The sequence below is a fragment of the Podarcis gaigeae genome (assembly GCF_964106915.1).
Source record: "Podarcis gaigeae genome assembly, chromosome: 15".
NCBI lineage: Eukaryota > Metazoa > Chordata > Lepidosauria > Squamata > Lacertidae > Podarcis > Podarcis gaigeae.
In genome coordinates this window covers 19,404,059-19,421,004 of record NC_139692.1, presented here as the reverse complement: position 1 = coordinate 19,421,004, position 16,946 = coordinate 19,404,059, and the positions used below count along the sequence as shown (strand labels likewise).

Genomic DNA, 16,946 nt, shown 5'->3' with positions numbered 1-16,946 from the left:
GTGGGCCAGGAAGTGCTGAGTTCTGAGTGCACAACATGTGGCTTTACTGTGCAGGGAGCATTTGCAGGAGATGTTGCCTTCAGAATAGCTTCACCAACATCTCGGCTGTTAATCCAGACTTGCCCTTTGTAACATGTTAAAAAAAAGCATCCATGGGCTTGCAAAACAGATTTCTGTGTACATAACACATTTTAGCAGTCTTGGGAAGCTTGAGTGGCTGGATCTTATCAGACTTGATATTCCCAGCTGGAAAGACACCAGGCTTATCCCCAGGCCAACAGCATTGGGCAGAATGTCTAAGGCTGCAGTCCTATGCACACTTACTTGAGCCCAGTGAGACTTGCATCTAAATAAAGGTTAATTTGATTGGGGCTGCAAGCCTCTCTTTGGCTGTGATCAAACTGGCTTGTGGGACTGGAAATGGGGGGAACTGCTGGATTATCCTTCTTTTTTTTTTAAGAATATTTTTTTATTAACCGACCAATCACATCAAATCAAACCAAATTACATAAATTCCAAATTACACAGCCGAATTTTAAATTTTTGTTGGGGGTACTCATATTTCAAGTTCCGAAGGGGATCCAATCAACTTCTTGCTGCTGTTTTAATGTCTACAAATCTAACCATATGATGTTCACAGTACTATCCAGTCCTTTCTTATTGTTTTTCCACATCTCTTGTTGTTATTTTCATATATTTTTCCTTTCTCTTTGTGACCTCTGATAGTCTCCACAAGCTGGTTAAAACAGTTTGTAATCCTGCGTGGATATATATATTTTTTAATCCAGTAGCCATATCCAAACATTTTCCATATAACATCACTTCCATACATCAAAACAGTCTTAGCGTCATTAATCTTCACCAATCTGCTGGATTATCCTTCCATCCCTATAAGAGAAACCCATGCACAGCCAGAGGGGCTTCTTCTTTCCCAGTTGCTGGAGGCCCTGGAGCCTGCCCCTGCCAGTGAAGGGTTTTGGACAAGAGAACCTGCCCTGCCCAAAGAGAATTTGAGCATTTCTCAAAACCGACTGTGAAAATAATCAAAAGGCCTCCATATGCTGCATAAACTCCTTCAGCGCCTGTGCTTTAAGCCTGGTCATTCTCGATGTGGTGAGGTCAGCCTGAATTTGTTCTGATATTGGCTCTCCCTTTCCCCAGGCCAGAGACTGAATGGGCAATACAGTCCTCAAGCCTAATTGCACCTTTTTGAAGCAGGACAGGTTTTGCTAGTTGCAGATGGGATGCTTGTGTGTATGTGTCTCATGCATACAGTTTGTGCAAGAGGAAAGCAACGATCTGCGGTGGAAGCGGGAATGTGCTGCAATGTGAACACACCCTCGTGCAATAGTTCTCAAGAGTGTGGAGTGCTTTGATTCAGAACACATTAAAGTACTTCTTCACTCAGTGGAATGGAACTTGCTCCTTCCCACAGGAGGCAGTGATGGCTAATTACTTGGGTGACTTTAAAAGAGGATTAGACAAATTCATGGTTCCTACCCAAATTTCTGTGCTCTGCCTCCATGGTCAGAGGCAAAATCCTTGGGAATTGCAATTGCCGGATACCACAGGAGGGGAGATTGCTCTTGTGCTTGGGTCCCGTTTGCATGTTTTCCATAGGCATCTGGGTGGCTACTGTGAGAACAGGATGCTGGGTTAGATGGGTCCTCTTTGGCCTGATCCAGCAGACTCTTCTTAAGTTATTAGGGCGTTGTGTGAGAGAGATCTGGTGCCAGCCAATCCAGCTCCCCTGCTCCCCAGTATGCCAACAACAACTAAACTCTGTTGTGTCAGGAGGAGGAGGAATTTACAAATAATAAGCTTTTTTATATGCTGGGAAATCTATTGAAGAAGGCATGCAGGATCCCTTTCAAGTTGCTTTCTACCCACTTGAAAACATTGGCAGCATGGAGATAAATTCAACAGTGTAAATAAGTTTTGATGGATGTAATAATGGAATGCTGAATGGTTTAGTTTATGTAAAATATGCAGGGATTTATGTTACACAAAATGAACCATGGAAAGAAAAGAAGGGAAGTCATTGATATTTTAAAGTTGTTAAAATGAATACTCTAAACTGTAAAACAGAAAATTTAATAAAAAATAGAGACAGAGAAAGAGAGAGAGATGCTGCCTACGACTCTGATAAGTGAGTAACACATAACTTCATCTTTTGCCCTGGCAATTGCCTTTGACTTAATCTTTCTCTTTTGCTTTGCAACTTCTAGGCACACTAGTCGGCTGCGGGAGCTGAACGGAATGGCGGTCCTCAACACCTCTTTGAAGCACATGCAGGGATTTTAAAGGTTTCTGTAAATGTTCCAGAGCATGTTTACAAAATCTGCCATAGCTCTGGTCAGGGCTGCACCTTGTTTTTGTAATAAAGAGGATTAATTGGAACAGGGCTACTGTTTGGTGATTCATGGAGGGGGAGATAAAAGTATTGGAAGGATAACTGAGTTAATACAAAGCCTGAGGCCATGCCTGGATGAAAGAGGCTTTTTCCTCCTTTCCAAAAAGAGGTAACCTTTCCATGAGCAAATTTCTTGGTATGATAGAAGTTTCAAGAGGGCTCTGAAATAGCGGCTGGTTTCCTTGTTGCAGAAGCCACTTGTCAAGTGTTAATCAGCTATCTTAGGTGTGATTTTCATGCCCAGATAGGTAGAGAGCATGAAAAAGAAAATGAGTAAATGTGTTCCTTTTTAAGGTGAGGGTGATGTAAATGTCCTAGACAGACATTGACAATAGAAGGTTATTAACAAAAATGGGCAGTTGTCAGTCTTCAAGAATCAAAGAGGACATTTGAGGCGGAGCTGTGTGGAGGGTAAATTGGACCCTTTGCTGCAGCAGCAGCAGCAGCAGCAGCTTAGCACATACCTCCTGTTTGTGAAAGACCAAGCAACACACTGAACGCACACAAAAATCTATTGCAAGGTCAGATGTGGACCTGGCCCCCAGAGTGGCTTATTTCGCTTCAGTACTTTTTTGCCGCTTAATCAGGTTGCAGTGATATAATCAAAATGGGCAGCCAGCCTATGAAGAGGAGAAAAGAAACAGAAAAGTAAAGGGCAATCTTATTTGATTTCAGATTGGCTCTTCTCTTCTCCCTCCTTGACACTTTTAGATGGCTATTATGCCAAAAGCAGCAGATGTAAAATTAGATATCATTATGTCCTCTTGGGAGCAGCTGATGAGTGTATTAATCTTCCCCACTTCAGAGGAAGGTGCTGTTTGGAGTGAGTTGGGCTTTCTTCCAAGCCAGATATGATGGCTGGCTGGAAGGGGCTGCTGCTCATTTGACACTGAACACCAGCACAACGGTGTTGGTCTCTTTGGGTTGTGGGCCCTGGTGGATACTGGTTTAATCACCTTCACTGGGTGGTCACTCTATTCTGCACATTTTAATTGAATAGGTCTCAGGTTGTACTTTTGCATTCTGTTGCTATTCTTTACAACCTTTTCCTGTATGCTCATGTATATTGAAACCTTTCTTTTGAAGATAACCCTTCATGCATCTGATGGAGCAGACTCTAGTCCATGAAACTATAAGCCAAAACAAAGTTTTTTATCTTTAATGTATCACAAGACTGGATGATTATTATTGTTATTATTAGTGTCATTATTTTGATTAAAAAATGCACACAAACATCTCTGGTCCTGCCGATGTGGGCAAACCCTCCCCATATAGGTGGCCCATGCCGGCAGTGCCGTTCTAAACTAAAAAAAAATATTGCTCCCCACCCCAAAGTTAAACACTTCTGCTAAAAAAAAATGCAGCAACTTTTCTGTCTGAATTTTCACTGTTTGAAATATAGCAACTCGAACCACATATGAATCAGAAGACTCTTCTCTCCATTGACTCAGTCTCTTCAAGGGATAGCTAAAACATGCTTATATGTTTTTATAGTGTCACAGGATGCCTTTGTTTTAGTTCAGGGGTGTCCAACAGGTCAATAGCGATCCACTGGTAAATCGCCACGAGGTTTTGTTAGATCGCGGTTGATCTCTGGCTCCCTTTCCTTAGTGTGGCTAAAACGGACTCCTGTCACACCCCCTCGCCCCGCCCTCCATTGTTGTATGATCTCTGGAAGGGAAGACAGAACTTTCTCTGTGCTGCTGTTTTGATCCATAGTGATATTTCTGTGAGTGACTGTACGCCTTCGCCCCTTGCCTTTAACCCCCCCCAAAAGCATAACCCTCCAAAAACGATGCTTTTCTCCTCCTTAAAAAAAGCTCAATGACTTTGAGCTGAACCCCCCCCCCCTCCCCGAGGAGTTGGCCACCACTGTTATAGTTAATCCATTGAAGAGTGTCAGGAGCTTCTGAAGAAGGAGCCTCATAACATGTTATCTTCAGTACATCTTAGAGGTCTTCTTTGATTCCCTTTTTCCCCTTCCAGGCATTGGCCAGATCCCCAGGACTTCTTTGCTTCAGCAGAGCTGCTGTTTCAGACTATGCCTTGGCCCTCTTGGGCAGCAGAGTTGGCCCTTTCCCCTCAAAGTCACATTTTACCTTCTCCTGTAGAAGATTACAACATTGATTCTGGAGCTTTGACACATTCTTTATACAATACAGGTATTATTTCATGTATGCAAAGCTCCATACTGTATCCTTCTGCACTCATGTCAAGTGATGGATCCAGAGTTCTCCTGTTCTTTTTTCTGCCTCTTTGATTGTGAACAGGCTCTTCTGTAACCACTAGATGGCAAACTGGTTACTCATTAAATTCTTCCGCTAAGACACATATGCAAACTATTTCAAGAGTTGCTTGGACAATATCCATTGCAGTTGCTGATCACAGCAGATGGCTAACATCCATTGTGCTGTTAGGATTATGTTTAGATGTACTAAATCAGAAGTGTGCATTGGTGTTACTGTGAGCGCTGAGGTCTAAGCTTGACTCTAACTCCCTGGGATTGGCTTCCTAGAATTAAAGAAATCCAGCACGACTTAAATGGAAAAGATGTAAAATCGCTTTCCAACTTTTTACTGGGCAGTTGCAGATTCTAAATGCGGAGCTGCTTAATCAAGAAGGTGCTAAGCATTCACAGCCTCCTTTTGGAATCATGCAAAAGTCTTTAATGAGGCTAGGTTTGGAGCCAGCCTCCTTTGAATTTAGTGCAGAAGCTGATTTTTTCAGCGCTAGGATTCAGGCTTAAAACTTGTGATATAATAGTAAGAACAGAGACTATTTTTCTGTTGCCTGAGTTAACCATGGCTGGTATGAAGAGAAAGCTTTCCAAAATAGTCTTGTTACTTTGTAGCCTCACACAACCTGCCTATAAGAACTTAATAAATAATAACAGTAGTAATAATAATAATAATAATAATAATAATTATTTTACAGGTTAAGAAGAAGTCCTTGGGCTCAATGTTCATCCCATAGATACTATTTACTCCAGAAAGCAAAAGCCACAGTAATGGTAGCAGGGAGATCTGTGGGACTAGAAAAAGGATTCTGAAGAACACCACCACCACCAGCCCCGCCAGCAATAACAAGATCCTAGGGGAGAAGACTTTTTATAAATGCCTGCAGTCTCCCCAGTACTTTCAATAGCTGCTGGCTCTGAAAGTTCCAGGCGCTGGGAGCTGTTGATGGCACCTTCCCAAAGCTACAGAAACTTCTGCTGAACTGGGGGAGGCACCATCTTTCAGGAGAGCAGATCCAGGAGCTACGTGATAACCTAGTTTGGCACCATCAGCAGCACCTCGCTGTTCGCAAGGACAGTTCTTTCATTGTGAGGGCAAATAACATCTGTCAATATATCTGATTTTGCTGTTATGATATAGACACAGGAAAAGGGAGAGAAGCTCTGTCTCTCACACAGTGGCAGAGCCCTGTTTTTTTTCTAAAACATTCCCGCCCCCGCCTCGTTATCTTGTTGCCTTTCTTTTATATTTTTGGAATAATTTTTATTAGATTTTATAAGTGTAAAGTTATAAGAATACCGAATACATATTCATATTTAGAGATCCCTCTGAATCTCCAGACTTCCCACCACTCCCATCCTATTGTCAACATTTTCAACTGCATATTATTTCATCCATATTTTATATCTCTCCATATTGTCCATAGTATTTGGTACATTACAAGTATTATTAAGGTAAAGGTAAACGGACCCCTGACCATTAGGCCCAGTCGTGGCTGACTCTGGGGTTGCGGCACTCATCTCGCTTTATTGGCCGAGAGAGCCGGCGAACAGCTTCCGGGTCATGTGGCCAGCATGACTAAGCTGCTTCTGGCGAACCAGAGTAGCGCATAGAAACGCCGTTTACCTTCCCGCTGGAGCGGTACCTATTTATCTACTTGCACTTTGACGTGCTTTCAAACTGCTAGGTTGGCAGGAGCAGGGACCGAGCAACAAGAGCTCACCCCATCGCAGGGATTCGAACCGCCAACCTTCTGATCGGCAAGCCCTAGGCTCTGTGGATTAACCCAGAGCGCCACCCATGTCCCTACAAGTATTCTTAGAATCCTGCTAATGTTTTCATTTGCTTACAGTGGTCTCCTAAATAAATTATTAATCTTTCCAGTTCTTTCTTAAAGTTTTTGTCTTCTTGGTTCCTGAGCCTTCCTGTCCGTTTTGCCATTTTGACATACTCCAACAGCTTAATTTGCCATTCTTCTCTGGAAAGGACTTTATCTTCTTTCCATCTCTGGGCTAGTAGCATCCGTGCGGCAGTCGTAGCATACATGAAAAGTCTTTTCTGCTCCTTTGGGATCTCGGTACCTACAATTCCTAATAAGAAAGCTTCTGGTTTCTTTATCAAAGTTATTTTAAGCACATTTTTTCTCAAATATTTTCAAACTGCCTTTCTGAAAACCATCATGTAAGAATAAAAAATAAATAACAAAACAGCTACAGTTGCACGCTCTCCTAACGCTGTATTTACAGCTCCTACTAAAATATCCCACCCCCACTTTTTCCATGTTAAACCAGAGTCTTGTTTGTTGACTGTTTTTAGAAACAGAATATTGCCTGGGTTGACCTGGTTCTGGTCCATCAAGGTAATTCTGAGGTCCTAACATTTAATTTCTCTACAGCCTACACTTGACTCTCTTTCTCCCCTACACACCTCTCATTTGACTTGTTCACACATTGCAATGAACGCAGGTACAAGCTGTCTACACATGCACAAGTGTTTGTGTGTATGAGTGTACACATGTTAATTTGTAAGCTCATCTACACAGACTGTACACCTGTTGCACATTACATGTGTGTAACTACAAGCGTACAGCTCACCCATGAGTGAGCAGATTGTACACTTGTTGAATGTAGCCTATCTCAGAGAGTCCATACAATTTAGTGTTTTAACGGGATGGGCACTTGGGATTTTTTAACTGCAGTGGTTCCACTCTAAATGACTTGTCTGATATTTACAGAAATATAACCACAGTTGAGCTCCTTGTGACAGAGACCAGCTTGTGAAAAGAATGCTATGGCAGCTCTTACATGGGGTAGCTATTTCTGTGGCCCTCCAAATGTTGCCACACTACAACTCCCATAATCCCCCTGCCCATTCGCCATGCTGATGGGAGTTGCAGTCCAGCAAATTCGGAAGGGTCCCAACCTAAATTGTCAACTCCATGTAAAAGGGCCCCTGGATGGTTAAGTCCAGTCAAAGGCAACTATGGGGTTGCGGCGCTCAACTCGCTTTCAGGCTGAGGGAGCCAGCGTTTGTCCACAGACAGCTTTTCCGGGTCATGTGGCCAGCAGGACTAAACTGCTTCTGGAGCCACAGAACCCACCATGACAGAAGCCAGAGTGTACAGAAATGCCGTTTATTTTCCTGTCGCAGTGGTACCTATTTATCTACTTGCACTGGCGTGCTTTCAAACTGCTAGGTTGGCAGGAGCTGGGACAGAGCAACAGGAGCTCACCCCTTTGCTGGGATTCGAACCGCCGACCTTCTGATCAGCAAGCTCAAGAGGCTCAATGGTTTAGACCACAGCACCATCTGCGTCCATGTACCAACTTCATGTAGGCTGCCCTCTTGGTAATAAATACTGACACATCCTTTTAAATGATGCTTCTTCCTTTCCACCCAGTATGGGATTTGAATAGGCTTTTCTACATAATACAGAAGCTGTAGGTCGCAGGGCTAAATGCATTTGTTTCCATTCACCCTTGTCTTTGGTGGCAATGAGGTTATGATGACTTCATTCAACGAGATCTGTTTCATGTCTTTATAACAAAGGCAGGCACAGCTGTCCTAGCCATAGATCTTTCAAAATTATGTGTGTGGTTCACAGCCAAGGTTAACTGTAATGCTTCTAATCGAGTCTTAAACTGCTCAGACAACTGAATACAGCCTTGCCACTGCCTGCTTATGAGTAACAAAACATAGAAGAAATGTTTCTTCCGAGAAACTGCTTGTGGGCACCAGGACAGGCACCAAAAATGATTTCCTGGTATAAATTCACAACAAAGGACCTGAATCTTGCCCAGACCAAGGAAAACTGACAGACCTGTGCTGTTTTAGACTACTGTTGGTTACAAATCTCTGCCTTTTAAGTTCCAGAGTCCCTCCTGCCCATATTTAATTGGGTCTCAAAGACCTGGAAGTTTCAACTCACTTTACACTGGTCTACATTTCATGAACTGTAGTTTTAACTGGCCCTGGGATTTTTTGGTTTGAACTGAAGTGGGGCATGGTATGCTACTGATTTCATTAATTGCATTTTGTATTTGTTGCTGCTTTTATGGCTTTTTACTAGAAAGGTTAAAAAAAGAAAATATTTCAAGTTAATCAATTTTACACCTGCCTGGTGTAAGGCAAGGCCTTCTCATGAAGATCGAAAAGTTACACTTTCTTTGCCCTGTGAGGAGAACCAGTTTTCTGATGCAGCACAAACAATCTGACAGCCTGCACAATCCGACAGCCTGGCTTCAAAATGTTGTAAAGTAGGGTTGCCATAGTTCAAGAAGTAAAAATACGGACACGAAAAGTCATTAAGGGTTTTTTGGAGCCCAGATCGCCCAAGCCAGAGCTGAACCAGATGGGGTCATGAAGAGTCGGAGATGACGAAACAGCTAAACAACAACAACCCTTTCAAAATGTGTCCTTGCCAAAGTAGCACACAAAATATAATAAAAAATATATAATAAAAACCAGTTAGAGCAATGAAAACAAAACAGCAATGTAATCACTTCATTTCAAGCTATCCATCCAACTAAGAGATCTAAATCTGCCAATAAAAAACTGGGGAAAAATAATTTCAGAACTCACAAGTACTGAAAAACATGCTGCAATATTGTTGTTGTTGTTGTTGTTGTTAAATGTGCCATTTGACCACTCCAGGCCAATGTAGTAACAGAAGAATTAGGCCTATCCAGCAACCACAGGTCAACATAATCTTTGCCCAGACCGGGAAGTCAATTACATGGTGGGTGGGAGTTGCCGCACTGACATTGTGCTTTGGAGAGCACCCAACCACCCTATAAGCAAGGTCATTTTAAAAAAAAGTTTATTCAGGGAGGGAGGGGCAGGAGACCTGGCACTCAGGCCCCCTGACCCACCCCCTAACAATGCCCCTGTTTGTAAACCAGGCTTTGCCAAAGAGAACTACATTTCATAAAGCCGTCTTCTTAGCCAACTCTCTCTCTCTGTCATCTAAGCCAACCAAAATCTCAAAGCAGAGAGGGATAAATCGAGCATACACAGCCTTGGTTTATGTCATCGCTTCCACTTCTTTTCTTAATCAGTACCTTCCAATTGGCTGAACTTCTCTTCTTTCTCTCGCCCTTTTGCAATTGGCTGCTGTCTGGCCTAAAGACTTTTTTAAATAAAGTATGTAATTCAAGACTGCTCACCTGTAAAGCGGGGTTTGCAAATGCTTCATTGCAAATGCTTCGCAGCATCTTCTGCCCATGGTGTGAGCAAGGTCCCTTCCAGTGCTTGAAGGGCTCTTGTGTTCAGTACGAAGCAGAAAGATGGACAGCAGCTTCCCCACTTCCTTGCTGGTGGTGGCAGGTCTACTGAGACTGGCTGGTGAGTAGGAGTGGTGGAGAAATTTGTTTTAATATGAACCTTCAAAATTTGCAACATCTCCAAATTTGCCAGTGCACTTCCACAACCAAGGAATGCATACGGAAATGTGTAGGTTAGCGAAAGATGCACATGAAACGATATACATTAGAAGAAATTACAAAAATGTTTCTCATTAGGGGAAACATTGCTTGCAAATGCGTATACTAAAATACGTACTGAAATGTGCATGTTAACAAACATGCAGAAAAACGCATGCAGATTTTAATGCAGTTTTCTTGTTAAAAGTTACAAACTGGTGCGGAAATGGGGAGAACTGAACTCAAGATTGGAAAAAACAACAACAGAGAAACTGAAATGAACATACTTCTCCATGCCTCACTTCTTGTTTCTCTGTAGGCTTATTTCACCTACATAACTGTCACAACTCAGCGCTTGAATTTGCTATTATTATATACAATATGATATTCATCTCTTCAGCCATCTGTGGAGCGTTCATTTGCCTTGTGTGTTTGCAATTAGCAGATGCAGTGCTAATTTTCTCCAACAGTTTTCTGCCCTCTTGAACTCCTGATCTTGATCTCCACTGTAGCATGTTCTCTGTGTCCCACAGGGTGAGACAGCTAGCAGATTTGCTGATCTCAGAACTCACCGCTTGAACACTGTTTACATTTTTTGCAAAGTGCACATATTTCACTTGTCCCTGCTAACGGCACACACCTGGATTTCTGGGAGCACAAATGTGAAGCCTTGGCAAAATACACTGATGCGCTTTTTCGCACGGCAGAGTTTAACCTTCTAATCATGAGGCTCAATGAAGACCTTGGGGATGTCAACAGCTGCTACAGTAGCAGATGTGTGATATTGGGGGGGGGGAAGAGAGGTGGTTAAAAAGATGGTCCAGAAATTTAAAATAATGCTTGATTTTGATTTGGAGATCTCAGGGGGATAGGTATCACTTTATGTGTGGTTTGTTTCGGACTTGGCTGATGAAACAAAGCAGCTGTAAGCCAACTTTATGTTCCCACTTAAACCAGACATACAGCCACTTTGGGCCTGTGACATTGTGCAGAGAAATCTCTTCAACAGGAGCATTGACATTTATGAGGATTTACTGGGGTAGTTTTTATCAAGATCAATTTTGGGTGAAGGAACCTGTCATTCAGTTGTGTGCTACTACTGGGGAAATACTATTGGGATTGCTGTAATGATCATTTAGCGCCCTGCCAATTGGAGAGTTCCATTAAGAAGACTCAGTTTGGCACCAGTTGCTTACATAAGAATATGTTAAATTCATTGGGTTTGGGTAGGTTCATCAATGGCTGTTTTAACATAGCCATTCATTCCAGCTGCCTCTATTTACCCGCAATCTACGTTTTCTGGTCCCTGTCGCTGGTGAATCACAGTCTGAGTTTTCTCCCCAGTTTTTCCTTTAGGGGATGCCTTGTTGAAAATGTGAGCTACATTTACTAGGTTTGGCAACCTTCAGAGGTTCGAACATAACCTGCCACACACACTTACACACCAGGATCTCTAAACATTTAATGTTAGATTGAGTGACAAATGGATACATCATTTTTATTTATTTAAAGTATTTCAGCTTTAATTTATAATATTGCATATTCCAAAAATACGATACGATACGATACGATACGATACGATACGATACGATACGATACGATACGATACAATACAATACAATACAATACAATACAATGAAGTCACGCGATTCATATAAATATCAGTTGTATGTTCCATTGGTCCAATCATGCGAAGAATAAAAATAATGCACCTATTGTGATATACATATGTTATATATAGGTGCGTAAGAAAATGAGACAAAATGGATGACGACAAAGACAATGATGGATGCATCTTCTCTCATGCACATCCATGCACAGGAATGTGCATGAACACTAAAGTCTTTGTGGGTTGCCATTTGTTATCCAGTTGATCAGGTTCTGGGTCCTGGAGGGAAGAGGGGAGGGTGCTGATGGTCTGTCCAAGTGGGACAGGAGCAGTTGGGTGATCCAAAAGAGGGCAGGGGAGCAGAGCCATTATTACAGATGATAGAGGTTTAAAAACTGCTTTTTCTTTGCCCCCGACTGATTACAAATTAAACTGGTGGGATTGCAGCTTGCACCTTCTCCTAGAGTTTCTTTGAAATGTAAAGGCATTTACATTTGTAAAGGCAGGGAGGGCTAGAGATAAGCTGCTGGGACTCAGGAGCGGAATTGGGGGGGGGAGCACAGCTAAAATCCACTGTCCGTTTGCATCCACCATGTGTATAGATACTCTGATCTACACACCGGCAATTTTTTTTTAAAAAGTAGAATATAAATATTCAATACTAAAACTGTGCTGCGCTAAAGGCAACTAAATCATCCTGAAATTTCAGCCCTCCCTAGTTGTCTTTACATTTCAAAGAAACTCCAGGAGAACGTGCAAGCTGCAATCCCACCAGTTTAATTTGTTTTGAAGAAGTGCATCAGACTCATCCCTACAGAGGACAGAGGTTTAAAAACGGCTTTTACTTTGCCCCCGACTGATTATAGCAAACTCAACAAACTGCTTTAACACACTGCCTTTTTCTTCTTCTTTTGGTATGATTTTTAAAGGGTTTTTAGGTGCCTCCAAGAGTGAACTTTGGTCCAGTCCCTCTGCAGACAGAAACTTGCTTGGTGACGGCCTGGTGACAGCCAAGATTTCAAGGACTGAAGATGACACAGAAAAAGTGACACTTCAGTTTGACAGCTTGACATCAGACCTTGCTAATCAGGATGTTTCTCATTTTCATGAAGTCAGTGGAACGGAGGTGGAAGCAACCTCAGAAGATGGAGGCCAGACACTTCCTGTTCTTGCTACAAAGCCTGCAAGCCCCAAACAGTTCTTGGATGGAGCCATTTTGGATCTCCAAAGCAAAGCTCCCATCACCAGCCAGTCCTTGTTTACCACAGGCATGCCAAAGTCAAAAGCAACATCCTTCAGTTCCCTGCTGGAACGGTTGGTAACACCCCTGTCTAGGGAAGAAGGAAAAGCAGAGGCAACATCTCAGGAGCTCAGCATGACTCCAAAGCAGCCTGCCTCCAATCCCAGCAAGGTAGTAGCGATGGGTGTGATTGCAACTGTGCTGCCTGATTCAGAGCCCTCAGGAAGTGCCGGGCAGAGGGTAGAGTTGTCTATCAACCCTTCTGTAGTGGCAGCCACTACCTTTGCTTTCACTGAGAACAGAACAGACACTGAAGGATACCCTGCAGAAACCATGCAGACCCCTGCCAAGAAAGGGATGGATAAATTGTTAACATTGAGCCCCAAAGCTAGCCAGTGGACCCAAGCTGAGCATCAACAAACGCAGTTGGATATGAGAACTTCAGTTGTTGGCAGCACTCCAGGTCTCCCGGAGCAGACACAGAGTCCATCCCTTAAGGGGAGCTCTGCAGTTCTCTTCCATCAGCCTTTTTCAGAAGAGAAAATGACAATCATTCCCAGGACAAAGTTGATGCAGCCTTCCTCCTCGGCTTCCTCTCCATATAGAGAGATGGTGCTGGAAGATGAAACCATTGAGTTTAGAACGGCCGAAAACCCTGCCCGTCTAACTGCTTCTCAAAGTAACACCCTCTCTTCCTCATTGTTGTTGACTCCAAACACCCTCTCTTCAGAATCCCCACCACACTCTGCAAGGCTAAGGAACACCAGCCAAAGTGTTCTGCCCAAACTTCTCTTTTTGCCCCAGTTTTCCTTATTCAGTAAATCAGGAACATCTGATGAATCAGAGGAGCATCTTCAAGACGGCTTAATTTTGCACCACGAGACTGATCATCAGATAGCCACCCAGACTTCCCATGTCAGGCTTTCTCAAACTGTTGGTGAGCCAAGAAGATCACAGGCTGCCCCTAATCTGCAAGAAACCACTCTTGAGGGCTGGCCAAAGTCATCTCTCCCACTCCACTCCACTGCACAACCACTGGACATTCCTTTCCTGGTTGATGACAAGCCACAGGTAAGCATGCATGGCATGCCTCAGCCAGCCCACTCAACATCAGCTCATGCTGGACCTACAATGCCAAGCATGGGTATCTCTTCCACTGTTGCATCGCCATCAGACACTGTGTCTGCCCCTGTTGGTTACATTATGCAAGGCACATCCAAATCTCAGCTGCCCAACACGTTTTCGACAGTCCATGGAGAGCGACCATCTCCCAGTGCTCTTGTTCCATCTCTTAGTGAGTCAGAATCATTGGATATATCTGCTCTCACCAAGCCAGAGACTCATGGCACCCATGATGGGCAAAAGAGACCTGTTTCACTTGTTTCTCCTTCTTCTGCTGAACATGAGTCAGAACCATCAACTGTGGCTTCGGATTCTGCCTTTCCACATGCTGGATTTAGCACATCAGTTGTGGCAGATTCTTCCCCATCTGAGCCCAGGCAGTCAGTGTTGCCAACTCTTGTACCCAGTGAATCACAGAGAACAGCGTCAGGCGCATCTGTGCCATTCCAAGCTCAGCAGCAACTGCTAGGCAACTTTGCTTCTACTCATACTAGAGCAACAGCCGCAGGGTCACTTGTTCCTTTTCGTGTTGAACCAAATGTGTCAGGCACATCTGTTGCTGGCCTGAATGTCCCAGGCACCACTTTCCTTGGCCATAGCTCTCAAAAACTGTCACCAGACACGTCTGTCTCTTTTTACACTAAGGCACCCTCCCTGCCTGCCCAGTCATTGCAACCACAGAGCATCCATCCTCATGCTAGTGGTGAGCTGCAGATGGGTATCTCAGGCACGAATGTGCCATCACATGCCAAGTCGCAAATGCCTGCCTCTTTTATTGATGAGTCCCATCTTTTGGTCACATCTGCCCGTGTTGAGCTAGTGACAAATGAGGCATCCTTGGAACAAGGATTGCCAATCTCTGTTGATGCCAAACCACAGATAGCAGAGTCTTCTGCCTCTTCTCCCATCGAGTCACAATTGCTAGTGGTGTCTGCCCATGCCCCCACAGAAGATGAGTTCTTGGATGCCTTGGGGAAATTGCGGGGCCTACCCCAAAATGAGAGTTACCCACCAAAAACAAGTTCCTCTACCCCAGTCCAGCACCCTTCACTTGAAATGACTTTCCTTGGCCATCTCAAGTCAAGACTATCCAATGCCTCTGCCTTCGTCCATGCTTTATCCCTTTTACCAGAAGCACCAGCCTCTACAGGTGCTGAAACCCAGATGCCAAGTAGACTCACATTTGTCCATCCTGGTTTGCAACTTCAAGCTGCACCTGGTCTTCCCACAACTCCTCACACTGCTGAGAAAGTGAGTGAGGGAAAACACTCTCCACAAACCAGCCTTCCAACACCTCAGTCTGGCACTCAAGGGACAACTGTGCAGGATGTTTCTATCCCTGTCTCCTCAAGAAGTCCTCCTATTTCAGATGGTCCACCTTCCCCTATCAGCCACCAAACCAAAACAAGCATTCCCCTTCCACTGGCTCACAAGGTGGAGGAAAACATCACCAGCCTGAGGACAACACCAATGCTGGTGGTGGCTGGTGCTCAAGATCTCATGCAAAGCTCCTTGGGGTTCTTTCAACACTTCAGTCGGCCATATATTGGAAGTCTTGACTCTTTTGCCTCTAGTGGCATCCTGGGAATGTCTCCCTCCCTTCAGTATTTGTCCCACTTGGTCCAGAATGCTGAAAACATGGTGTGCCTACAGCCTATGCAAAACACCACCCCAACTTTGGGAGAACCAATTGCTAGTGGGCAGGAAATGCTGGTTCTGACTTCTGCCCTAGGCTTCTCCCATCCAGGGGTTTCGAGTCTGATACAAATGAGTCCATCCAGTGTCATTCTGGTTAAACCTGTGTTTGTCTTCTTACCACCAGAGGCACCTAAAGGTCATGTGCTACTTCCTACTGAGGAAGAAGTGGGCCATGATGCTAGTCTTTCATTCACCAGCAAGGCTGCTCTAGCTTTGGTTACTCCTGGTAGTATCCAGGAGCGATTGGTGGGAATTGGTCCTCTTGTGTCCACCCTTAGACACTCCTCAAGGGCAAACACCCATTCTCCTAATTTGATGGATCAGCTAGTCATTTCTGGGCCAGCCTCCAGTGCTTCCCCAAAGCATATAGGAGTCAGTCTGGTGAGATCCAACACTTCAACAGCCAATCCATTCCTCTATGGGTTGAGGGATCGTAGCACTAGGACCAAGCATGGACTGACCACAGACCACAATGAAGACTTTCAGTTGTCTGCTGGAAGGCTGGAAGAGGACAATCCAGTTTCGTTATCTGCTGGAGTGCTTGTGAAGAACCATATCTCAGCTGCTCCACCAGAAATGGTGCCTATCCAGCAACAACCCAAAGCATTATCACTCACAACTGAACTGTTAAGCACCCTTGACAAGGTTTCCTCTCGGTCCTCCTTGACAGACCCCTCTGCCTCTCAGATGCCAACAAGCTCCCTTCAGGCTGCAAGTAACCCCCCACTGCTGAGCTCAACAGTAATGCTTCACACTGAAGAGCATCCATATGGTTCAGTGAGCCCCATTACCCACATCAGTAAGAACTCTGAAGAGTCCTTGAGTGCATCTTCAGCTAGGAACACGAAACTGCCATTAGAAGTGGGACAACTTCTTGCACCTTCAAGCTCAGCATCACACGGCTCCTTAATCAATGAACACTTTGGGAAGGCTCCTTCTAAAGTTCATTATGTACCCAACACGGTGTCAACTTTTCCAACGTCCTCAACTGGAAAAGAGCACAAAGAAGCTGCAGCCTTAAATAACCCCTATGCAGAAGCATTTCTCGTGGCAAATGAAACATCTTCCTATCATACGAACACTACCTTCCCCAAGCCTTCTGATTCCCATCACATCCCATCCAAGGCCCCCAGGACAGATGAGAGCCTGGAGACACCATCTTTGTCTTCTCTGTTCTCAGCAGATGCTCTGATGCAAATGACTCTGC

General features: G+C 44.1%; 2 protein-coding genes and 1 long non-coding RNA gene across 9 annotated transcripts in view; 2 read left to right on the top strand and 1 right to left on the bottom strand.

Moving 5' to 3' along the window:
* TTC12 (tetratricopeptide repeat domain 12) overlaps positions 1–2,400 on the top strand; it is a 39,980-nt gene extending 37,580 nt beyond the window's left edge. For all 7 annotated transcript variants that reach the window (XM_083713994.1, XM_083713997.1, XM_083713999.1 and 4 more), the window contains one exon: positions 2,229–2,400. In XM_083713994.1, coding sequence (XP_083570120.1) covers positions 2,229–2,304 — 76 coding nt within the window. In that variant the 3' untranslated portion in view covers positions 2,305–2,400. The remainder of the gene's footprint in view (positions 1–2,228) is intronic.
* LOC310832429 overlaps positions 1–16,946 on the bottom strand; it is a 186,386-nt gene that overhangs the window by 84,592 nt on the left and 84,848 nt on the right. The gene's annotated exons all lie outside the window — the stretch shown is intronic.
* Positions 2,441–16,946, top strand: part of LOC310832394 (uncharacterized protein) — a 26,024-nt gene continuing 11,518 nt past the window's right edge. The window contains exon 1 of the mRNA XM_083714181.1: positions 2,441–2,522. The gene's annotated coding sequence lies outside the window, so the exon portion shown is untranslated. The remainder of the gene's footprint in view (positions 2,523–16,946) is intronic.